The sequence below is a fragment of the Lampetra fluviatilis genome, chromosome 41, assembly GCF_964198595.1.
Source record: "Lampetra fluviatilis chromosome 41, kcLamFluv1.1, whole genome shotgun sequence".
NCBI classification, from domain to species: domain Eukaryota; kingdom Metazoa; phylum Chordata; class Hyperoartia; order Petromyzontiformes; family Petromyzontidae; genus Lampetra; species Lampetra fluviatilis.
Window position 1 is genome coordinate 10902885 of NC_136315.1, and position 26661 is coordinate 10929545.

The window sequence follows — 26661 nt, forward strand, 5'->3', positions numbered from 1 at the left end:
CCCTTCTACGTGACTTTACCGAAAGAACCAACAAGATGAATCCCTGCAGTCACGAAAGCTTTAAATCGAAATTTCCACATGATAAGCCACTTCTTTGAGCTATCACCTGTGGCCAGGTCGCTTATGAAAAAGAGCTATATAGCTCAGTAGGCCTTACCTGGTAAAATAAAAATAGTAAATCGTTTTGTATGCATGTTGAACTTCTTTGGCACCGTACGTAGCCAACCGTGCGAGGGACGTCGCATCCTCCCTGGCGTCTCACCTGGCTGCACCGTCGCTGCTGTAGAACGTTGGGCGCGGGGAGAGGCGAGGGGCGACAGGCAGGGGCTCGTGACCGAGAAACGCGCTTCTCTGGTTGTGCGTGTTCTGAAGAGGCAGAGCTGAAACGTGCCGCGCGTCCTCCTGCAAGAAGTGTTGCGATCACAAGAGCTCAGGGGGTGCGGGGGTGCAATGCAAAGGCGAAATTTAGAACGCGAAGGGATCCAGTAAGTAGATTGATGGCTGAAGTGAATAGTTATGACTAGTCAGCAAACATGCAAAATATGAAGACTGCTTCAATGAATTGCAGGTTGCTCCAGTTAGCTTAGTAAATCCACTAGATTTACTGTTACGTCTCATCCACACTGTGTTCAATCACCGTGCTGCAGGTCACAGCAACACATTCACCCATCCACTCACTCACCCACTCACCCACACAAGACAAATATCCCCCTTTTAACCTTAACAGACTTTTGGGGCAAGTGCTGTTCGCGAATAACGCCTATGAAGGCTGGCACGACACACAAAGGGGTAGGTGGCCAACACCACGCCCGGCCACCTTTGTCTCCCCAGTGGCAATATTTACTACACACTGCACCGGGTACTCAGTGAGTCGAACCTAGGGGAGGCCCAGGGCTGGTTCAGATAATCGTCACTGGTGCTGGCTGTGAGCGGGAATCGAACTCGGGTTGCCAAGCTCGTGGCACAGCGTGCTAACCAGGACACTACGGCTACCCACATACAAACACACACATAAAATCCTGTTAGTATCCTCCAGAAAATACACACACCTTTGGTAGGATGTAGGACTGGTTTGAGCTCCTTTGACCACGCGGTCCCTTGTCAACACAACCTATAATAAAATATAAGCAAAAATGAGCTGTCAATCAAGACTTATAAGTGGTAACACTGGTGAACAGTTCAAAATTATATTTATACGGTTACATAAATAACCCAACAAAACCTTAATTTCGTTTATTTGCCATGATTTGCAATGGCAGCGTTATAACTGTGCCGTGTATCCGAACCACACGGGGAAGAAATTGTGGTTGACATAGAAGTTTACCTGATACTTTCAGCGTATAACTCATGAACATTGTTATTTCATCAAATTCAAGTCTCTCAACCGACCCCTGCTGATTGTAGTGATAATGTAATAAAGGACTCCTTCACAAGATGTCGCTCTCCGTTGGTCCTTTATTGGGTTCTTTCCTCGCACCCGCTGGTCCTCGCTCCGACCCTCGCCATCTTCGTCGCCGTGCGCCCCGCGCACGCTCCGTGTGGCTCTCGCCACGCCGTCTCCGTCGGCCCCTCCGTGTGCTCTCTCCTCACCCGCCCCTGGCCACACCGCCCTTCGGGTACCCCGCACACTCCGCTGACTCTCTCTATCTCCATGCGATCCCGCACGCTCCGCTGGCCTGGCCGCACCCCGCGCCCGCTGGACCGCAGTGCGCCTATGACCCCCGACCACGTGGCAATGGCGCCACTTCTCCCAGCGTGGCTCCCTCCATGGTTCACTCTCTTCTCTCCTCCTCTCCCCTTCCGGCTCTCTCCCTATATCCCCCTCTCTCACGTGACGAATCTCCACCTTCTATCCTGCCTCTGCCTCCGCCACCCCCCCGTTCACCCCGCTCCCATTGGAGCGAGGTGAGCAGTGGCTCCTCCCACACGCTCCGCCTCCCAATACCCCGGCGCGTGTGAGTAGCGCGGAGGCCAGCAAGCACCCTGTTCTTGCTCGCATTACACGACCCCCCCCCCCCCCTGATGAAAAAGCCAGCCGTCCTCGGCTGCAACAGAACAACAATAATGCAAGCAACACATGACACTCAGGCATAAGAAGACAACGGAGATTAGAACAATAACAATTAACGAAAGGGAAGGGATTTAGAACGCGTGCGAGTCGCCGGGCTGTCCCGCACGGGGGTACCCCCCCGCGCGAACCGTGGCCTTGACGGGGTTTTAGGAGCGGCGGGACTGGAACCGCCCGTCGCTGTTGGAGGCCCATCACTCCCAGCGTCCCATTCCCCAAAGAGGCCCATCATCGAGCCCTCCCGCAACTGCGCCCGAGGTGGGGTTGTAGGGGCAGCGGGGTCAATTGTCCCCATCGCCGTGGTAGGCCCACCCGGAGCAGGAATCAGCATGTCCGGCAGGATCACAGCCGGTCCGTCTACAGGAGGCACGACAGGTGCGCTTGCAGGTTGAACAGGCAAAGTCAGTGGTGCGTCGGTCGCGACAGACACCGGCAAGGCAACATTAGGAGATGACACATCCATCCACGGGGCCACATAGGGTTTCAATCGGGACGTATGAACGTACCAACGCCGCGATCCGAACCGAACACGCGCGGACTGCGGACTAGGAACCTCAATAAGCACCACCGGCCCCTGCCACAGCCTATGCAACTTAAGGGAGGTCCCCACCGATACCTGCGGGCAGTGCAGCCAGGCCATGTCCCCCACCAGCCAGGGGTCTCACCATGCGAGCGTCGTGCACAACGTTCGTTCCGGACCTGGGTCTTGGCAGTAGCCAATCGGGCCCCCTCCCGCGCCTCATCCACGCGACGAACGGTGTCCCGAATATAATCGGGGAGAGGCTTAACAGGACCCTTCACCCCCGTGCCCAGCTGCACGTCCACCGGCGGCACGTTCTCGCGGCCATACATCAAAAAGAAAGGCGAGTACCCCGTCGACGCATGTGGCGTCATCCGGTACGCAGAGAGCACCCCAGGGATATGCAAATCCCAATCAGCCTGCTTTTCGCTAACAGAGCATTGCCGATAGGGTCCGATTAAGACGTTCAACCATCCCATCCGTCTGCGGATGGTAGGGAGACGTCCGTACCTTCTTGGTCCCCAGTGCAGCGCATACCTCAGCCAATAATTTAGAAGAAAAATTTCGCCCTTGGTCCGTAAGCAACCTTTCCGGTGCCCCTTTGTCCATTACATATCTGAACAGGAACGCCTCCGTGATAGACGCCGCTGACTGATCGGCTAAGGGCCACTCCAACCAATAAAAATTTGTTACCCCGAGCGGACGGCGGAAAGGGTCCCAAAATATCCAACGCCACTAATTCATTAATCCATGACACCTGTATGGACTGCACTGGCGGAACATATGGGTGTTTAGGCGGTTTCCGTCGGGCACAGTCGGAGCACGCCCGAATGTGCCCGACGACATCAGTCATCATGCCATGCCAAAAAATTATCCCGCTGTAACGTCAACAAGGTTTTCTGCACTCCAAGATGTAACAACTTCTCCGAATGCAGAATCCGAATCAATTCATATCGCAGCGACACCGGCACAACAAGACGCCAGCGATCGTGCAAGCCTTCCCTCCACATCAACAAGCCATCCCAGAGAGCAGCTCCCGGCGTCCCATCGGACAGCGGGCCACCCCTTACCTTCGCAGCCCGACCCCACAAGGCCCCCAGCAAGTCATCAAGCAATTGCTCGCGGACCCATACCGAACGTGGCAAATTCAAAACCCCATCAGCCGGCTCTGGACATGCGGGAGCCTCAGGCACCTCCACAGCGGACATAACCGGCCGAGGTGGCAGCGGAACCCGCGTGCACCTATTTGTGCCCGAAGTGCAAGCGCAAGGGGACCCCTGCGGCAATCTACAAAGTGCGTTTGCGTGATGCGATCCCTTCCGGTACTGAATTTCAAATGAAAACTCCTGCAGGGTGTCCAACCATCGTGCCAATTGGCCAGACGGTTGATCAACCCTCAGGGCATATTGCAGAGCAGCATGATCCGTGCGCACAATAAACGTATGGCCGTATAGATACGGCCGGTATTGGCGAAGAAAATGTACTATGGCCAAGAGTTCCCGACGAGTAACGCAGTAGCGGGTCTCCGCCGGAGACAGCACGCGGCTTCCGTAAGCCACTACGTGTTCGACGCCGTCCCTAGTTTGGGACAGGACGGCCCCAATCCCCGTGTCACTCGCGTCGGTATCCAGGATAAATGGCCGAGTAAAATCTGGATAGTCTAGCGTCGGTGCTGAAGCCAAACGATCGCGTAGGCTCTGAAATGCCACCTCCTCCGCCGGTCCCCAACTGAACCTCCGGCCCTTTGCCGTAAGGAGGTGTAATGGCCTCGCGATCGTGGCAAAGTCAGGTACGAACCTGCGGTAATAAGAAGCGAACCCGACGAACCGACGCACGTCCCCCACTGAGGCCGGAGTCGGCCAATTTCGGACGCACGCCGTCTTCTCCGGGTCCGTGGCCACCCCGTCCGAACTGACTATGTGGCCCAAATAGCGCACGGATCGCTGCAACAGGTGACGCTTTTTAGGCTTAAACTTCAATTTAGCGGAACGCATCCTCGCAAACACCGCGTCCAATCTCCGCAGATATTCCTCAAACGTGCGGCTGAAGACGATAACTTCGTCCAAATATATCAGACACGTGTCCCACTGCAGACCGGTCAACACGAGTTCCATCAATCGCTGGAACATCGCTGGGGGGGCGTTCAAGCCCATGGGGAGACAATTAAATTGAAACAAGCCCTGCGGCGTACGGAAAGCCGTCTTTTCCCTCGAGGACTCATCCAGGGGAAGTTGCCAAAATCCCGATGAAAGATCGAGAGTAGAACATTTTTTTGCCCCAGACAAGGCATCGAGGGAATCATCCATACGCGGCAGGGGGTACGCGTTCGCAACCGACACTTTATTCAACCTGCGAAAATCGACACAAAACCGCAATTTCCCATCCTTTTTCTTCACAAGGACCACTGGAGCACCCCACGGACTGTTGGACGGAGAAATAATGTCGGCGGCCAGCATATCCTCCACCGCGCCCCGTATATGATCCCGCTCCTACGGACTCAACCGATGCGGGTTCATCCAAATCGGAGCGGCATCCCCCGTATCAATATGGTGGGAAAGCAGAGAAGTGCATCCCAAATCGAAATCGTCCAAACTAAAAACGTCGGAATACTTTCCCAACAGCGTGCGAAGCGCGGACCGTTGGTCCCCAGTTAAGGACACATTCTCCTGGCACAATTCTGCAATCCAGCGATTGTCCTGTGCCGTGGAGGTCGAGACCCCCCCTACGAGGCCCCGGAGGCCCCCATCATCATGGGCCGTGAAAGCAGTCATAGCATGAGCTAAAACCGTTCCGGCCGGCACACTAACATTATCTGCGGTCCCATTCAACACTTGTAAAAACGGGGGTTGACCCGGCCAAACAATCGTCTGCGCCCCGACCAGCGTCAAGCCCCCCGTTATAGCATTGGACGGTGACAACAACACACCTGCTGCCCCCTCGATTCCCGGCACCGGTTTCCGATAACGCAGCGGAATAAGCATTTGCGACCCAGGTGGAACATCAACCGATACCTTGGAGAGCGCCTGCACCTGGCGGTCAGGAACGGACTGGCCCCAGGGTGATGGCAAGAAGGCAATTTGGCGGCCCCCCAGTAATTGGATACAATTCTGATCCACCCTAATCTAAATCGGCATTTTCGCCAGGAAATCCGTTCCCAACAAGTAGGGCACCACGAGGGACCTAGAAATCAACACCGTCCCAGAAACCGAAACACCCCCAACCGCTATGCTGGCGTCCACCTGACCCACAATGCCCATACTTCCCCCATTCTCCGCTATGCACGAGTCGTAAACCGGTCGCACCCGCTCCGGAGGAATGGACAGGAGGTGAAATATAACGTCTGAGATAATGGTCGCAGACGCACCCAAGTCCACCAAAATACGCACGTCCACCCCTTGGATGGAACCCGGCACAGTGGATGACCCAGTAGCGGCCGCAACCACCCTCAGTGCCAATTTACGCCACTGCGTCAGCGAGCGACGCGGCCCTTCCAGCGCTCCCCCGTTAGTAACATTATCCGGACCCCGCGGCGAAAGTGATGCATGAGGTGACAGGCCTTGCCGGGTGTCTGATGCGTACCGACTTGCCTGTCGTGGTTGTTCTTGACGTGTCGCCTTCTTGGCAGGGGCCTCCTGCTGGAGCGGCGGGCGAGGGCGAGCCCAACACTCCCTGGCGAAGTGCCCCCGACGGCCGCAGCGGAAGCACAACAGGTCGGGCCGTCGTCCGGCGCCCCCCCCTGTCCTGGCGATCTCGCAACGGTGGCCCCGGCCGCAACTCCGCACCCCCGCGAGTAGGCGGCTGGGTCGCTGCTGCCGTCAACTCCGCAAGCCCCCTCTCGTCCCGCACGTACACGGCCTTGGACGGATCCCATCCCGTGGCACCGCCCTCGATCTTGGGGCTCCCCGTCCAGGCTGTCACCTGCTTCCACCGGCGCAGGTTGAATTGCGCGTCCAGGCACTTAGCCGCTATCCGGGAGGTCAGTTGTTCGTGGCTGCACACAGGCATGGGGATGCCCAAATCCCTGGACAACTCCAACATTTTTCCTAAAATCAAAGGCTCCAGCAAGTCAGGCTCCGTGTCCGGGTATGCGGCCATAGCCAATTCCAAGACGGCACCCCGGTAAGCCACAGGAGATTCCTCCGGAGCCCGTTGCCGTTGAATAAACCTGCGATGTGCATCATCCGGGGGCTAATAAGCCTCTGCCATCTCTTCAAATACAGCCTTCAGCGTAGTCTTCCTCGCGGCTTTAATGGAGCGGAAAAACCTGACCGATTCGTCATCCAGGAGCGTCGGCAGGACTTCTAGAGCCTCCGCATCCGTCCATTTGGCAGAGCGGACTGCCGCCTCAAAGCGGCAGGCGAACGCACTCCAGTCGTCGCCAATGGAGAATTCCTTGAGCGTCGTCAGACGATGGCTGCGGGTCCCTGAGTCGCCGTAATCCGCTGACGGTGTTCCACGTGGTGGCAACACGATAGCGTCTTCCCGCGTTGACAAGACGGCGGCTTCTCGCGGTGACAAGATGGCGGCTTCCCGCAGTGACAAGATGGCGGCTTCCCGCGGTGACAAGATGGCGGCTTCCCGCGGTGACAAGATGACGGCTTCCCGCGGTGACAAGATGGCGGCTTCCCGTGCTTTGTCCCCGGACCCGCCCAAGATGGCGGCGTCTTGCCACGTGGCGGAGAGGGCGGGAAGCGTCGCGCAGGCCCCAATGGCGGACGGCTCCCCGCTCGGGCGATCCGGCCTCGCCGTCGTCGTCACCAGGGCACACAGTTGTGTCAGCGTGGCCCGCAGCAACTCGAGTTGAGCCGTCACGTGCCGCCAGCCTTCCTCGGCGCCCGTCGAAGCAGACGGCCCCGCCGCACCGACGATTTCTTGCACCCCCGGCGTGTCGCCCGTCCGCACTTTGCCCCCTCCTTCCATCGTCAGGAACGCCGCCGCTGTTGGAAGCTCGTTTTCGTCGTCCGAGGATGGTGCAGGTACGTTCTTCTTTTTAAGATGCTTACACATCTTGGTTCACTTCTGACACCAGTGTAATAAAGGACTCCTTCACAAGATGTCGCTCTCCGTTGGTCCTTTATTGGGTTATTTCCTCGCACCCGCTGGTCTTCGCTCCGACCCACGCCGTCTCCGTCGGCCCCTCCGTGTGCTCTCTCCTCACCCGCCCCTGGCCACACCGCCCTTCGGGTACCCCGCACACTCTGCTGACTCTCTCTATCTCCGTGCGATCCCGCACGCTCCGCTGGCCTGGCCGCACCCCGCGCCTGCTGGACCGCAGTGCGCCTATGACCCCCGACCACGTGGCAATGGCGCCACTTCTCCTTCCACCGCCAGCGTGGCTCCCTCCGTGGTTCACTCTCTTCTCTCCTCCTCTCCCCTTCCGGCTCTCTCCCTATATCCCCCTCTCTCACGTGACCCAAACTCCACCTTCTATCCTGCCTCCGCCTCCGCCCCCCCGTTCACCCCGCTCCCATTGGAGCGAGGTGAGCAGTGGCTCCTCCCACACGCTCCGCCTCCCAATACCCTGGCGCGTGTGAGCGGCGCGGAGACCAGCAAGCACCCTGTTCTTGCTCGCATTACAATAATAACAGTGGAACGCACCTCATTTAGCAAAAGTCAATGAACAAAGGTAAGTCCTCGCTTAACGCGTGTTCACACAACGCATTTTCGCTATAACGTGGTTCTTCTATTCGGGAATACTTCGCAGAAAGTGCATTATAACGGATTGCATCCGTTATACTGCGGAAAGCACCCTGTTATGTGGTTTCTGAGCAGTTGATGACAAAATACTTTCTTGAGCTGCGCAGCTGAGCGGTGCGATACAGTATGTGGAATGATACAGTCACGCAGCTGCATACCCTCAGTTATTCCCACCATGTCATTTTGTGTGCATAGTACATCGTATTTTTCATAATAGAGGTTTTTGGGTTAGGTCGCGTAAATATATAAATATGTCATTAAAACCCGCCACCACCCGGCACAGCCAACTAGTAAGAGTTGTCACGTAAACAAAACATGGCCAATTCGTCACTAGTACAGCACATCGGTGTGTTGGAGAGCCAAGCCACAACATTTACAATCTGAGTACGACGTTTCGCCAGTAATTACAACTAGCTTCATCAGGCGACAGCCAGATTTGTGAAGTCTTACTGTTTCGTTCCTTATATAGAGGCGTAGATGTGTTGACCACCCTTCTGCGCTCTTGCACAATGGGGGGGGGGGGGGGGGGGTTATGGATGACATTGGTCGCGAAAGCCTACGTGTTATGCATCGTATTTCACCAACCTTCGTTACATTATTTATGGGGGAATTGTTTTCGCTCAACGTGTTTTTAGCTCAACGTGGCATTTTCAGGAATGTATCTACCACCGCCTTAAATGAGGACCGTACTGCACTGTGCCAACTCGCAACACGCTGCTGCCACCCACACTGCCCCTCTTCGGCGTTTCCGTAGCTCCCACGTCAGGAGCTGCCCTGCCGTAGACAGCGGGTGAATGCGTGGCCCTCTGTGCCTGCACGTCATTGGCCAGGCTGTACAAGTTCAGATTTGGCGCAGACATGTCGTGTGGCATTCCACCGAGGGAGCGTGCACCCTCCGGCGGCCTCGTGTGGGCTGGGCCTGTTGGAGGCAGGGTACTATAATCGACACTACAGGACCAATCCAGGTCACCTTGGCTGTACAATTTGGGCGGTGCATGGACCACGCCGGAAAGGTTGCCCGCCTTGTCACCTTTCCCTGGTGGGCACGGCGCTCCCACTGACTGGTACAGCCCTCGATCGGACAGGTGGATGATCTCCATAACGCCTGTAAAACGAAGCGCACAGAAACACCGCACACACCACACCGCGTCTGCTTTCGGCATACATCCTTTCCTGTTTACACGCTGGTGAAATAATCACCCTCAAACCATTCTAATATTTCCAACTTGATCTGACTATGAACGATTTAATAAAAAATTATCTGAGCCAACTTTGATTGGAGTAATTTTGTATTTTTTACCGAGTTATGTATGTACACAGTTTTTCGATTTCTTCTGTAAAGTGGTTGTTTTTGCTTCAATTTATATCTTGTTATTTTGCTCCGATTTCTATTTGCTTTGTGTTCTTGTTTTAATGTTTTTACGTTTTTGTAATGGTGGCCCAGGCCACTCCTGCCAATGAGACTCTATCCTGGGCTCTTGAGTTTTCACCTCGCTGATCTCGTCAATGAACATAAACCATCACCTTCTTGGTTCTTTCGGTAAAGTCACGTAGAAGGGAAGTAATAAAATAATAAAAATAAAACATAATAAAATTATTCTCACGACGTTTCGGCCACAACGCAAGCAGCCGTCCTCAGGTGAAAACCAGGTCCGTCGAGGCGACAGAGTCTGAATGAAACAGCACACGAGCTTGGAGCATATATATATAAGCTGGGCGCCTTGACAAAGGAATTTGCATATTAAGAGGAATTTTGCATATTTATGGGAAATGCAGGAATGTGATTAGTACTACATATGCATGTGCATTATGCAGGATTAATAGCATCAAAGGGAGCTGCAGTTGCAGCTGCTGCTGCAGCTGCTGCTGCAGTTGCTGCTGCTTCAGTTTCTGCTGCTGCTGCAGTTTCTGCTGCAGTTGCTGCTGCTGCTGCAGTTACTGCTGCTGCTGCAGTTGCTGCTGCTGCTGCAGTTGCTACCTTATCCATTTTAATATAACACTATGTATTATTCTACCCACCCTAATGTGTATCAAACTGCTATATATTTACTATACAATTACGACACCATACATTACTCTGCACACTGCACCATGCCAGTGAGTGGAACGCGGTCTTAAAGTCACCGTAAACGTGAACACAATCAGGTAAGATCCTAAATGGTTTATTACGTCCTTCCAATGATTGCTAAGCCAGAATCCATCTTCTCGGTTGAAATTGTCTCTGTGTTTGTATATGTGGATCGCCTCATGAACGAATCTCTCATGATAGCCAGATGGCTTGCAGAGAACCTCTGTCTTGGAGAAGTCAATGTCATGTGAGCCCACTGAATTGTAACAGTGATCTGCCACGGCTGAGGTGTTTGTCCTACCGTGTTTCAGGTCTGCTTTATGTTCACGGATGCGGTCCCAGACATGTCGTTTGGTTTCTCCAATGTAACTGCTACCACAGAGGCAACTTAGTTTGTAGACGCCAGGGTACTGTATGTCTGGAACCACATCTTTTACAGACGGGACCAGATCACGGATTTTATGTACTGTGTTGAATCGGACCTGGATCTTGTGTTTAATCAGGATTTTGGAGATCTTTTTTGTGACCCCAGCAATGTAGGGTAAGGTGATGGTCTTGAAAGGCTCCTCAACAGGATCCTTCTTGATGGTTGGAGTGATGGCCTTGCGGATTGTGTAGTCGGAGTAACCATTAGCCTTAAGAGCTTGGCGTACGTGTTTGAGTTCACTGCCAATGTGTTCCTCGTCGGAAATGCATTGGGCTCTATGGTAGAGAGTCTTGATGAGGGAATTCTTCTGGGATGGATGGTGGTGAGTATCCGGTTTTAGGTATGCATCCGTATGGGTGGCTTTCCTGTAGACAGAGTGGCTCATTGAACCATCAGGTCTCCTTTTAATTAGGACATCCAAAAAGGGTAGCTTGCCATCTTTTTCGACTTCCATGGTGAATCTGATGGCTGGGTGTATGGAATTGATGTGGTCGAGAAATTGGTCTAGAGCAGGCCGGCCATGTGGCCAGATGACAAAAGTGTCATCTACGTACCTCTTCCATAAGGTCGGGCGTAGAGTTGCAGTCTTGATGGCGTCAGTCTCAAATTTCTCCATGAAGATGTTGGCTACAACCGGAGATAGGGGGGAGCCCATTGGGGTCCCCTCAGTTTGCTTGTAGAAAGTTCATTCCAGGTGAAGTATGTATTGGTTAAGCAGTGTCTCACCAGGGGGGGTACCCCAGCATTCAGTCCTTGATGAACCAAGTCTTCAATGATTGCGATGGTGTCAGGTACAGGAACTTTGGTGAATAAGGAAACCACATCAAAACTGACAAGCAGGTCGTCTGGGGACAGGGCAATCCCCTTGATTGTCGATACCAGGTCAGTAGAGTTTAGTACCGCAGAGGTGTTTTTTCCAGTGAAAGGCCGTAGGATTTCAGACAAAAAACGAGCCAGTTTATAGGTGGGGGAGTTGATAGTAGAGACAATGGGACGAAGAGGTGTATCTTCTTTATGTATCTTTGGCAAGCCGTATAATCTTGGTGGCCTGGCTTGCAGAAGGTTTCAACGAGAACTGTTTGGTCTGATCAATTAATGCGGTTGAATCAGAAATGATTTTCTTGGTTTTAGAGACGAGGCTGTTGGTGGGGGTCTCTTTTTATTTTTGTATAGCTGCCATCGTTGAGTAGTTCTTGGATTTTGTTGTTGTATTCTGTTTTGTCCATGATGACAGTGGCATTGCCTTTGTCGGCTGAGAGGATGACAATGTCATCCCTCTTTTTTAATTGAGCTAATTCAAAACGCTAATCTTTGCTGATGTTGCTAGCTGGCATCTTAGAGCCCAATGCATTTCCGACCAGGAACACATTGGCAGTGAACTCAAACACGTACGCCAAGCTCTTAAGGCTAATGGTTACTCCGACTACACAATCCGCAAGGCCATCACTCCAACCATCAAGAAGGATCCTGTTGAGGAGCCTTTCAAGACCATCACCTTACCCTACATTGCTGGGGTCACAAAAAAGATCTCCAAAATCCTGATTAAACACAAGATCCAGGTCCGATTCAACACAGTACATAAAATCCGTGATCTGGTCCCGTCTGTAAAAGATGTGGTTCCAGACATACAGTACCCTGGCGTCTACAAACTAAGTTGCCTCTGTGGTAGCAGTTACATTGGAGAAACCAAACGACATGTCTGGGACCGCATCCGTGAACATAAAGCAGACCTGAAACACGGTAGGACAAACACCTCAGCCGTGGCAGATCACTGTTACAATTAAGTGGGCTCACATGACATTGACTTCTCCAAGACAGAGGTTCTCTGCAAGCCATCTGGCTATCATGAGAGATTCGTTCATGAGGCGATCCACATATACAAACACAGAGACAATTTCAACCGAGAAGATGGATTCTGGCTTAGCAATCATTGGAAGGACGTAATAAACGATTTCGGATCTTAACTGATTGTGTTCACGTTTACGGTGACTTTCAGACCGCGTTCCACTCACTGGCATGGTGCAGTGTGCAGAGTAATGTATGGTGTCGTAATTGTATAGTAAATATATAGCAGTGTGATACACATTAGGGTGGGTAGAATAATACATAGTGTTATATTAAAATGGATAAGGCAGCAACTGCAGCAGCAACTGCAGCAGCAGCAGTAACTGCAGCAGCAGCAGCAACTGCAGCAGGAGCAGAAACTGCAGCAGCAGCAGAAACTGCAGCAGCAGCAGCAACTGCAGCAGCAGCAGCAACTGCAGCAGCAGCTGCAGTAGCAGCTGCAACTGCAGCTCCCTTTGATGCTGTTAATCCTGCATAATGCACATGCATATGTAGTACTAATAACATTCCTGCATTTCCCATAAATATGCAAAATTCCTCTTGATATGCAAATTCCTTTGTCAAGGCGCCCAGCTTATATATATGCTCCAAGCTCGTGTGCTGTTTCATTCAGACTCTGTCGCCTCGACGGACCTGGTTTTCACCTGAGGACGGCTGCTTGCGTTGTGGCCGAAACGTCGTGAGAATAATTGTATTATGTTTTATTTTTATTATTTTATTACTTCCCTTCTACGTGACTTTACCGAAAGAACCAAGAAGATGAATCCCTGCAGTCACGAAAGCTTTAAATCAAAATAAACCATCATGTGAACTCCGGCCATCTTCGAAGCAGCGGCTTTTGGCTAGCCATCAGACAAAGACAGTCACTGCATCACATGTTGTGAAACTCCCTTCCTGCGGGTATCGAGGTGCCATATCCTCATTTGCCAGGGGAAAGGTGGCCATCTATTACATCTGTATTGCATGGAGTGTTGCCCCGTCGTATGCATGGGTTTTCTCTGGGTCCTCCGGTTTCCTCCCACATTAATGGAGCTCGCCAAACATCTCAATATAGGACCGCAGAGCTCGGGCAATTGTTGGCTCCAGTTCTGGCTGCTACCTTCCCAAGTGCTCATCTGTCCTTTCCCGTGCCTCTGAATTCTACAAAAACTATGCGCGATATAAATTTGTAAATTTCATTTTTGGGGAAGCCTTTATCATCCAGTAGTGGATTAATAATGGTTGATGATGATGATGCTGCTGATACATGTTGAAGGCTGGGGTCGGAGCTTTGGCTAAGCTGTATCCATTTACACAGCCACTGCTGGAGTGTTGACATTGCTCTGTAGAGTTATTTTGCCCTCTTACCTCTGTGCTTTCCAATAGCAGCCACTGCTCTGATGTGTCTGGAGGTGTACGTGTGCAAGTTGGTTAGCTTACCAGCCTGTGAAGATGTGTCCTTCTGTCGCTCTGCGATGCTTTTCCGTAGCTGCTGCAGATTTTTCTAATGAGAAGGAACAGGAAGCACATGATAATTGTGCGGTAGTTGTTTTTGTAATACTTCAAGCAGTCTTATTTTACATTCAATATCTCCTCATATTTCACGTGTGCATGTATATTGAACTTCTTTCACACCGTACATAGCCAACCGTGCTAATCAGAGGTGCGGGGGGAAGGACAACAAACTAAACATAAAAATATATTCTAATGAAGCGAGTTTTAAATTTAGATTGAAAAGTTAATAGTTCCAGCGTCTTCCTAATATTGGCAGGAAAAGCTTTCCAGACTGCCGCAGAAGCTCATCTGAATCTACTGTGCTTATTTTAACAATTGTCCCACTTACTCTGCCTCTGCGGTGCTGACATATAGATTAAGGACTTGCCTGAGAAAAGGATCCGCCGGATGGTGGTAAAGAGAGCGGTTCGCAGTCAGTCACAAGGTTGGGAGATCAATTCCCGGTTGTTGGAAGTTCACTCAGCCCATCATCCCTCCGGTGTCTATAAAATAGTACTACCATTCACTATGGTAAAGTCGATAGTAAGCGTTCTATGGATGGACTTTTCCCCCCTCTAAACGTACAAAAAATGCAATTTCCACCACCAGCTCATGGCTGTGAACAGGAAAACGAGCGGCGCCTCAATGCTGGAGTGAGCAGGAAATTGCTTCGACTTGACTATTCGAGTCCCTGCATCAGGCAATTGACTTGACGATTCAAGTGCCTGGACCGCCTCCGCACCTCCGATTACCACGTTTGACTGCGTACTGTGCAAAAGAAAGTCAACACACATACATACAGTACATGCTTGCTCGAGTTTGCCAGCAACACGGAACACACTCCCTGACAAACCGAGCCCTGGTAATGACCGCCGAGCTTACCGCTTTAATCTGCATGGATTCGGCCTGCTGCTCGTGATGCTGCTGCCAGGTCTTGAAGTTGGACACGGCCTGGTCGATGGAGATGTGTCCCAGCTTCACCTGCTGCTGCAGCTGGATGAGCTCCTGGAGCCCAGGCAGCAATTCCTGCTTGGCCTGATCTCCGGCGTCCCCAGTAGAACGCCGACGAGCGTCCTCCTCGGCCTTGCCTAGGGCACAGGAGAGCCACGACACTGATGCACTTAGCCGCCACGCGCAAGGTGATTGTTGAATGAACGCTTCAGCAACACCAATGCACCTTAACATCACATCTCGTCTCAAAACATTCGAAGGTGACCAGCTTGATTCCCCGTGGAAGCTGTCCCTGAACATTTCTGCATGAACGAACATATAGAGATATGGCCTGGAATAATGCAAACACATAAAACAACCTCCCTGATTGAATTACCTATAGAACGCTAAGAAATAGACGTACTCGCCTCGTAAGAAATGTTACATTTTAATCCTATTATCAAAATATTCTAAATTTACAAAAATAAATCAAGACTTCTGGGAAACATTTAATTCAGTTGAAAACAAAGGAAAGCAAAATGTTTCACCAAAAAAACCTTTCCTGGATGCCAAAGCACTGATCACAAAACAAGACATTGTCAATAGGTATAATTCTCATTGTGGATCAACCCTGAAAATGTTAGTGAAAGGCATCGTTCCTGCTTCTTATTTAGTCTCATATCTGAACTGTACATACTGCATAAGCGAATATCCATTAAGACATCATCATCCACATGAGAAGACGAGTTACCTGCATTTTTACTCATGGCTGTAACAGATCTAAACTTTAAACCTCACACATACATGTTCAACCTATCACTTACCGAAGGTACATTTCTACAAGAGTGGAAATCCACTCGTTCATCCAGTATATAAAAATGGATCCAAAGAAGGTCCGAATAACACCGATCTACAATTTTTTAGACGTTGTCTGCTTCAGAGATGAAATGTGCTGTTTATTATGGATTTTGATGTGATGAATTAAAATATTACAATTAACACAACTGATTGGCTACTGTTCCCAAGATATTTACTTTTTACATTTTACGTATATATAATGTGCAGATAGTAAAGTGTTACTCATAAATTGTAAACCTATGTCTTTTCATTGGTTTATGGTTGCTTTAAATGATAACATGTCACCTGTCCTGTTCATGTAACACTTTAAAAATCAACAGAAAGGTTATATAAATAAAATGTATTGTAAAGGAGAGCCGACACAAGGTTGCAGGGGGTTCGTCTTTTATTGCTTCCCCCCGGGCCATACTTGTCCCCCAGCCTTCTCTCCGTTTCCCGCCAGTTCTCCCTCTTATATCTCCTCACGTGCTCCTCCCCCTTCCCCTGTCACCGTCCCACTGTCCCCCTCCTTTTGGTGGGAATCCTTCCCCTGACATCCCTTACAGTATTATGAAACAAAAGGCAAAAAAATTACATATATAAGTACATAGTAGAGTCCTTATTCAGTGTGTACTCGGCGTTTCTTGGCTTATCTCTTGTATCCATTAAATTGAGCATCTCTTGTCACTGTCCAGCAATAGTCTGCAAGCATTGATGGGCTCCATTTGCCCTGATAGCGTTTCTCCATTGTTGCAATGTCCTGGTGAAATTGCTCGCCTTCCTCGTCGCTCACTGCTCCGCAGTTTGGTGGGGAAAATCTAGATGAAAGTGCAAAAAAAATATCTTTAGCGACATGTTTCAACCAAGGCTTTTGTTTGCCTTGAGGAGGGTTTCCACCAACTCCCTGTAGTTGTCTGTCCTTGTTGTGTCCTAAAAAATGTGTTGCCGTCTTTTCCTTGCCACGCAATGCACTATAAAATGCATCATCTCAAAGAAGTTCACGAATCTGAGGACCAACAAAGACACCTTCCTTCATCTTAGCTTCACTTAACATTGGAAATTTTCCACGGAGGTACTTAAAAGCTGCTTGTGTTTTGTCCATGGCTTTGACAAAGTTCTTCATCAGACCCAGGTTGATGTGTAAGGGTGGTAACAAAATCTTCCTTGATTCAACAAGTGGTGGATGCTAAACACTTTTCCTCCCAGGCTCCAATTACTGTCGGAGTGGCCAATCTATCTTGATATAGTGGGAATCTCTCGCACAACTATCCCATACGCAGAGAAAACAGCAGTACTTTGTGTATCCAGTCTGCAGACCAAGCAAGAGAACAACAACCTTCAAATCGCCACAAAGCTGCCACTGATGTTGGTCATAATTTATGCACCTCAAAAGTTGTTTCATGTTGTCATAGGTTTCCGTCATATGGACTGCATGACCAACTGGAATTGATGGCAAAACATTGCTATTATGCAGCAAAACAGCTCTAAGACTCATCTTCGATTAATCAATTAACAGTCTCCACTCATCTGGATCATTAACGATGTTGAGGGCTGCCATCACACCATCGATGTTGTTTCAGGCTACAAGATCACCTTCCATGAAGAAGAATGGGACAAGATCCTTTTGACGGTCATGGAACATGGAAACCCTAACATCACCTGCCAGGAGATTCCACTGCTGAAGTCTGGAGCCCAACAGCTCTTGCCTTACTCTTGGGTAGTTTCAAATTCCTGACAAGGTATTTCAGTTCACTGTGGTATGAGGTGTGGTTCAGAGGAGGAGGATGGGAGAACATCTTGGCCATTGTGTCCTTGATGGTTCAGGACCAGAAGTTTCATCCTCTTCCTTGTCTGACTCAAGTGAGAATTATTCTGGTGCATCAGAAACCAGCAGTCCTTCTCCGTGGGGGACGGGGCGTATAGCTGATGGAATGTTTGGATAATGCACAGTCCACGTGTTCTTCTTTAACACACCTTTCCCAACTGGAGACGCCATGCAGAAGTAACAATTGCTGATATGATGTGTTGGCTCTCTCCAGATCATTGGCACCGGAAAAGGTATATATTTCCTTGTCCTGTTCAACCACTGGCGAAGATTTGTTGCGCAAGTGTTGCAGCATATGTGTGGGGCCCAAATCTTGTTCTGTTCTCCAATTTTGCAGCCAAAATTAAGGTGATAGGCTTTCTTAACCATAGTGGTTATACTGCGCTCTTGTGATGCAAAAGTCACTTCACCACAAACATAGCAGACGTTATCTGCCTTGTTCATACAAGTACGAGGCATCTCTGCTCACTTTGGCTAAACAGAAATGTGTCCTTTTGCAAAATCAAACACTGACAAATAAGAGAGCACAGCACTACATGATTTCTAGAGCTGATATAGGGCAATTTGTTCAGCAGAAGTATGTAAGCTTAGTTATGATTGCATCATCCATGACTTCTAGGAATAACATGATGCAATTCATATCATGTATAACGCAATACCAGGTTCGGATTGGATCATTCATTGTTTTGCTCAAAAAGGAAGTACTATCCAAACCCAGTCATATATTTATTCATAGATCCAGTCAAATATGTATTTTAGTCATTTCTGGTTTAAATTAAGATCTCTTCCCTTTATAACTCACTTATCCTCTGCTATTCCCGAGTCAAGGGTCGTATATACTGACCCAGTAGCATAACTTAAAACTAGAGCCAATCAACACTTTTAAGCATCATTTTAATTCTCAGTGACCCAGAATTAGTAAAGTTGGACTACATTTATTTCGGAAACATTTTGGCTGCACACCAGTGTAAATAGAGACAAATCTCTATTCTTTCATCATTTAAAAAAATATTCGAAAAAATACTTAATTCACAAATAAACTGCTACCTAAAAAGTCATAATCTTCTACACAATAAACAGTTTTCAAGAGGAGTACTGCACCACCCACAGCAATGATGGATGTATTACACTGTCTCTTCACTTCAGTAACCTGGATAAAGGCCACTACTGCTGTACACTATTCCTCAACTTCTCAAAATACTTTGATACTGTTGGCCATGATATTTTACTCACAAAACTTGGTCAACTAACATTTTCAGACAATACAATAAACTTGTTTAAGAGATACCGTTCAGACCGTTCTCAAAATGTACAAAATGATAATATGATAATATCTCGTCCAAAAATATTAAAATAACAAAGGGCGTTCCACAAGTTGCCGTGCTAGGTTCAATTATGTTCTTATATGTAAACAATCTTGTACTAAACTTAAATCACTCAGAATTAAATCTCTGTGCAGATGACACTGTCATGCTAGTATCGGGTAAATCTCCAAAGTCAAACGATACCCAACATGATTTCGACTTCACTCAATACAATTCTCATCACTAAATTGCTCCTAAATCCCCCCCAAAAAACGAATATGCTCTTTCCTTCAAGCAAAAATGCACTCTTTGACAACTGTGACCCTTGTAAATCAGCTACATATGAATACTAAACAGACTAAACCCGCGTTATCGTTCTGCTCTTCGATTAGCACTGGATGTACCTCACAGGACCCACCATTGTGACCTCTACTTAAAATCCAATCTCACATTACTTGATGCAAGACGAAATCTACAGTACATTAGGCCCTGTTCGTCCATAAAATCCTTATTAGCAAATCTGCGCAATACTTAGCTCATTTATTTGTCAAACCCAAGAAACCTAAGACGTCCCTAAATAGCAATTTGACTTTTATAGATCGGATCTCTGAGCTGGGCTCCGCAGCTCAGGGTCGCTGCCTTCGGGCAAGTTAAAAATGTGCGGTTTACAAATTATCATTATTATTCATAGGTGACAAAGCCTTTACCGTTGTAGCACCAACATTTTGGAACAACCTTATTTCCTCCCTTAACATCGTAAATCTTCCTTTAAAAAATATCCTGAAGCAGAAGATTAGTACTGTACACAACCACATTTGCAAATGTGATTTGTAACTTTCAACTTCCCCAGTGTATTGATAGTTACATTTTAATGTTCGGTTTTATTGAGGGACTACTGTGTGTTATCTTGGTGTGGTCTGGACTCGTTTTTGTTGTTTTATTGATTTGCCCAAGCATACATTTAGTATTGACAAATTGGCAGGAATTCATGTACTTATACAATGTATGCTTATATACTTTATTTATTTCTATTTATTTGTGTTTAGTGCAAGGGTCGGCAACTAAAATAGAAAAAAGAGCCATTTTTTTTCTAAATCAGTAAAAACCTCAATGTTCCAAGAGCCGCAATGCAGACCCGCAATGCATGTGAATACGAAACGTCCTTAATAAATAACGTCATGGAGCAGACCTTCATGAGCCGCAGGTTGCTGACCCCTGCCCATGGTAAATTGGACTTCCATGGTGAACTGGACTTCCATGTTGAACTGGACTTCCATGGTGAACTAAACTTCCATGGTGAGCTGGACTTGCATAGTCAACTGGACTTCCATGGTGAACTGGACTTCCATGGTGAACTAGACTTCCATGGTGAGCTGGACTTGCATAGTCAACTGGACTTCCATGGTGAACTGGACTTCCATGGTGAACTGGACTTCCATGTTGAACTGGACTTCCATGGTGAACTAAACTTCCATGGTGAGCTGGACTTGCATGGTGAACTAGACTTCCATGGTGAGCTGGACTTGCATAGTCAACTGGACTTCCATGGTGAACTGGACTTCCATGGTGAACTGGACTTCCATGGTGAACTGGATTTCCATGGCTAACTGGACTTCCATGGTGAACTGGACTTTCATGGTCAGGGGTCGGCAACCAAAATAACAAGAAGAGCCATTTTTTTCGAATTCGGAAAAAAAAACTCAATATTTCAAGAGTCGCAATGCAGTCCTTCAAGAGCCGCATGCGGCTCCGGAGCCGCAAGTTGCCAGGAGGGGGCGATGATTTGCTGCCGTGTGTAATGCCAATGGAATAACTCGTGGGTAACATTCAATATTTGAACCTTATGGCGGGACCCCGGGGTCACGAATAAACGTAAGTAAAAATCATAATGAATTTCTTCATTTTTGGCGACTCCGTCCCACTACGCACGTAAATGCCGCGACCCACCTGGCGCGAATCATTCTGTTGTCATGTCGTCCAAGCGCAGCGAGGACGAATGCGCAGAAGAGCTGAAGAAGCGAATGCATTCCATGCTCGGGTATGGGCAGGATCATAAGGCTAATTCAAAGCTGCTCAAACTGCCTACACTACTTAAGTGACTACTTAAGTTATTTATTTGTCATAACGGTATGCATAATACAGTGAAACTGCTCTCTTATCTTCATTATTATTTGTGATCTACCAATGTCTGCAGTCAGGATCAATCGATGACAATCCTATTACCTGCAGATATTTAACAGATGAGATGCGTTGCGCCGTTAATTCCTCCTGTTTGATAATTCTTATCTTACTCTTTGGTTCTTTCGGTAAAGTCACGTAGGTAGAAAAATAATAATAGATCACGACGTTTCGATCGCCACACAAGCAACCGTCTTCAGGTGGGAGTGAGAAACAGTCTGCTGAAACAAGTCCTTATATATAGAGCCAAAGGGGGGAGGGGGGGTTGCCGCATCGGGCAAGAGGGTGGGGGCTGGAGCTTGTGCTGAGGTAGCCATTGTATTGTGAGAGAGTCGCATGTCAATGTGTAGTGACGGTATATCCGCCACTAGGGGGATAGAGCACTGAACAGGGTGAAGGAAAGTCAGCGCTGAACAGGGTGAAGGAAAGGCGGGAAGATGATCGAGGGTCGAGTGTAATGACGGTATATCAGCCACTAGGGGGATAGAGTGTGCAGCAGGAGACACACACAGACAGAGAGACAGATAGAGAGAGACACACACAGAGAGACACATAGATAGAGAGACACACCTAGAGAGACACACAGAGACACACACAGAGACACACAGAGGGACACACCCAGAGAGACACACAGAAAGACACACCCACACACACATCTTTTTTTTGCGGTTAATCCATAGTCCCCACATACCGCTCGTATCAATACGGATAAGAGGAGCGGCGACCCACTACTCTATAGAGTAACATTGGTATAAACGCTTGTTACAATAGGAACAGTGCATTGAAAACGCGTACTATTTTATGTACTGCTTACAAAGTGTGTTCACAAATCCACACTGAGAAACATGATGATTGACAGAGGGGTATAAATTATTTTTTTGATAGTGTATTTAAATAGAAGTACTGCAGGTAAGTAGTTTTCAGTTTTAAAGTCATAGTTTAACAAGACAACACTTGCCACCATCCTTCAAACCCATTGGTGAAAAAGAGCAAAGTTTTTGTTAACATTATAATATATTGTTTATGCGAGAGCCGGGGGCTTATGGGACCCCGGGGTCCTGCCATAAGGTTCAATTTACAAATTTGGACCATGACGCCGGCACATATAATGGCTGCATCTTTTGTAATGTCGTTGCACGAACATCCACTATGAAGCAGACAACGCGTATTGTATGGTTAATACATCTGCCATATCATGAACAAAGTGCTTGTTTGTATATTCATCATCTATCCACTGCTGAATGAAGTCCTCCCAAAGCTATCACGCAACTCTTATTGTCTCACGATGCAACAATCCATTTAGCTGCTGCACACGAGCTGATTTCATCGCTCTGTGGCGCACGTCCTCCTTCAGTTGCCACTGTCATTAGTCTCAACCACCAGCTGTCACCAACTGACGTGTGTTTTCTGATAAACGCGTTCCTCCCTCTCTCTCGGTGTAATCCCAAGCATGTGCCTCTCCACGCTTCTTTGCGCACTTTTTACGCAGTGCACGTTTCACCAAATTAAATTTTTTATTCCGCATTCACATATCACAACAAAAGAACGTGAGAGCATTTTTGCAGAATGCAATTCTAAGTGTGCACGAGTCACCACCAGGAGTGTCAGCACTCCTATCGTATTTGTGTACTGTTCGTTGTTGTGACCTTCTGATCCGCCCCCTACTTTGGACATCTTGTTAAAAAAAGAGCTTCATAGCTCATAGGATTCCTCCAATAGAAATAAAGACACTGATTCTGAATTGTACGTCTGCGTATGAGTTGCACTGCCGCCCGTTTTATTTGGTAGGCAAGACACATTGCGCAGCTCTCGCGCCACGAGCCGGAGGCGTGCCTGTCCCAACGTGTACGAGGGACCCCAGGTGCCCTCGTCTCAGCATCAGAATCAGTATTTAGACTGCAGGAGGAGGAATCCGATGAACCACGAAGCTCTTTTTCACAGATACCCAGTATGGGCGGGTCAGCAACTTACAATAAACAATACAATAAACGATAGGAGTGCAAAATAGTGAAAATGGTAAGCAAGTCACTAGATATGAATGCATAATGCATTCATTATATAAGTCCGACTTATCAAGCTAGGACAAGGCAGGAAAAACAACAACAAAACAGTCCCAGACCACACCAACACAACACCACACAGTAGTCCCTCAATTAAATGGCACATTAACAATGAGCTATCAATACATGTGTAGAGGAGTACTGTGAGTAGCCAATGAGGGATGAGCGTAAGGAAGTGCGATTTGGTGGAGAGTTATGCAAGGCCAAGGATGACATAACGTCACGGGTTACGTAGGGGGACTTTCGGAGAAGCACTTTCGGGAAAGTGTGCGGGGCCGAGCTGGGGAGAGGAGCTGCCAAGTGGGTTCTTAAGGGGGACCACGTGACGGACACGTGGTCGTCGTCGGGGAGGCAGGGTAAGGATCGGCTGGAAGAGATCTCTCTCTCTCCTCGTTGCGGGGCAGTGTTGGCTGATCCCCTGCCCCGGGCAGACGGGTGAGAGAGCCTAGGGGTACCCGAAGTAGGCCCGACGTATATAGTTATCCCAGGTCCAAGTGAAGGACGGAGAATAGAGTGCACCTACACTGGTGTGAGTGTAGGATGCAGTGTGAAAACGTTAATTAATAAACGGCAACCAGCCCTTACAGTATTCCTTGTCTCCGCGTGGTGGGTTTGCACTACACATGGGTTAAAAGTTACAAATCACACTGGCAAATGTGACTACTGTATCCAGCGCTAATATTCTGCTTCAGGATATTTTTTTAAGGAAGATGTATGACGTTCATGTTAATTTGTAAATTGCGCCCCCAGCCTCGTACCACGAGATTAAGAATCCATTCGGAGCTCTTGCACGGGTGGTTAGCGAACTCCGCACGAGTTGCCATTATATTTCTGTGTTACCTGCCGGTGTTACTACTTGTTGAGTGGTGCATCACTGGAAAGTTGTTTTACTACGCCGCTGTGACTTTCCTTTTCTTCACCACGGTTCTCCGTGGGTCGTTCTTGTAAAACAGCAGATGGCTAAATGTTTATTCCTGTGTCAACAAATAAAATATAATCTCACAGGGCAGTGCATCATTGTCCCATATGAAAGAATGGACCTGCAGAAGGAGATATCGCAAACTTCAATTGAATCTGTCTGAATTTTTGTTTATTTCAGCGGGTCAGGCCCACTGAGCTATATATCTTTTTTTCAGTAGCGACCTGACCACAAATGATAGTTCAACGAAGTGGCTTATCATGTGATAATATATAGCAGCCAAATACTCTAAACGCGTGTTTCTAAATGTGGAGGGAAAAACCGGAAGACCCGGAGAAAAAAAACACCCGACCATGGGGAGAACATGCAAACTACAAATATATGGGCGTCAGGGTCGGCATCGAAACCACGACCTCCTGTATACCAGGCAAGGAAATTAACATCTCGCCACTGTGGCGCCCAGGAACGAAACCACACAAACGGAATCAACCCGATGATAGCGGGAATTTTTGTTGCACGGGGCCACAAATAACAGGGCCGGCAGATAAAAGGAGTCTTTCCGAGCTGACGGTTTACCTTGCTGAGCGTACGCACTGGAGCCCGGTGGGCAGGGCGGCGGCGCCACTGCCTCGTGCCGGGCCACGGGAGCCGCCACCGCCGCTGCTGATTTGGCGGGCATCTTGCCTGGTGGCCACACGTTGCTGTCACCCATCAACTCGTAGTCGTTCAGTTCCGGGACAATGTATGGATCCTCCTTCACGTGGCCATCCGCCAAGTCTCGTGCACATTCACCGTGATCCCACACCCCTGGGATTTCCTGAGAAGAGACTGAATCCCCGGCAAATATGCGCGACGCTTTAAATCACAACACGTGGTTATATTGTATATGTATCCATGTGCACGCGCAGCCCTCGCGTCTATCTACTGCTGGATGGAGGTCTCCCCACGCCATGCAGGCTGCAGGAGTTGTTTGACCATACTTCACCATGCTGGTCAATGCATGTTTGCGAAGGGGGCGGGGGGCGGGGGAGTGCTCAGGACCGGTTCAGATATGGGCCGTAGCCAGGAATTGAACCCCGTTTATAGCACAAGTTGATGACCACTGCTGTACCATGGCTCCATGATGGCACCGGCATGTGATAACAATATAGCAGATGGAATGCAGCAGCATACAGTTGAAATATTAACCAGAATAGATGAACATCTTACACTGTGGGTAATACTAAGCAATAAAACAATGTTGTGGTGTAGAGTTTATATGCAACTTAAAAAGCCAATCAAAAGTCCGGATTTGGTAGGAGTTCAGAGTTAATCTTCATTGCATGTTGATGGCCGGTAGCACAGAGTACAGTGAGCATAGGAGTACAGTATAACAGTATATACTGCCGCACCACATTCTGTTGCCCACCACGAAGCCCAACAGCCCCATGACAACCCGTTTGTGTGTGACGGTCGGTCATCCGAATGCCATCCGGGATGAGCGAATTGGCCGCAGGCCACAGGAATGGAGCCATTTTGCCGAGCGCAATCTGACTCGGCGGTGAGAGGGCGCACCACTGGGTCCGAGGACCCACACGCAAGTCACGCATGCGTTTGCATTGCAGCGAAAGGCTCACCCGGCATTAGGCTTGAATGTGAGCGGAAGTCTGCTGCTGTGCCCGGACCCTTGTCACGAACATCTTCGTCTGCATAACCGTTACAGGAAACGAGGAATGTTATTGGTTGTGTGAGAAATGAGAATTGGCCGGCCAGGGGGTGCTTGGTAGTAGAGCGAGCGTCTTGCGATTGGAAGGTTGCGGGTATTCAAATCCTGATTGAGATTTGAACTCAACCGTCCAGGGTCAATAAAACGAGCACCGCTATGTGGGGAACCCAACGGTGGTTGTCCGATGGAGAGGCTCGCCCCTGCCATAGGATCTAGGAATCTCCACCAGTAGCTCAGGGCGGTAAATATGAGATGGCCATCGATGCCTCAGTGTCCAATTGGTTCAAACAAATCACTTTGAATGGGAATTACACGGCACGAATTAAAAAGTCACAATTTCACAGAAATTCGTGATTCACTCACGGGCTTTGCTGTCCTCACACTCCACTGCTCGGCTTAGGAGGTTTTCCATAATTGTGCTGTAGAGCTCCTCCTCTGATGAGTCCTTGCAGTCATCGCTGTGGTCACCCAGCTTTAGCTGCTCCTCCTGCACTACCGACCACTCGATATCCTGAGCGCACACATCACAGGAAAATCGTGCACATGTGCAGCTCTTTTGTCAATCCACTGCTGGGTGAGGTCCTCCCCATTAGATTCGCCACCTTTTTCACAAGCAAAACCCGGGAATATTTCTCAGTTCTATTATATTATCAAAACTGTGCGTACACTACTGTGATCAAGTTGAACACAGGAATACTGGTACCATATGTCGGTACAAATAAATTCCTGCCGCCCGAACCCAGATGCCAATTCGTGGATAGTCAAACTTGCCATTGTAAGTCGTGGGGGCTAATTGACCATACAT

At 48.8% G+C, this 26661-nt stretch overlaps 1 protein-coding gene across 1 annotated transcript; it reads right to left on the reverse strand.

Annotated features, from left to right (window-relative positions):
• Window positions 1-200: 200 nt before the first annotated feature.
• LOC144946581 (uncharacterized) lies at window positions 201-26661 on the reverse strand. The gene is made up of 9 exons (XM_078875596.1): window positions 26596-26661; window positions 26220-26367; window positions 25768-25836; window positions 24728-24979; window positions 14981-15186; window positions 14045-14108; window positions 9316-9390; window positions 1050-1111; window positions 201-402 (listed from the first exon to the last, which is right to left on the reverse strand). The coding sequence occupies exons 1-9, from the start codon at window positions 26659-26661 to the stop codon at window positions 259-261; spliced, it is 1086 nt and encodes a 361-aa protein (XP_078731722.1). The 3' UTR covers window positions 201-258.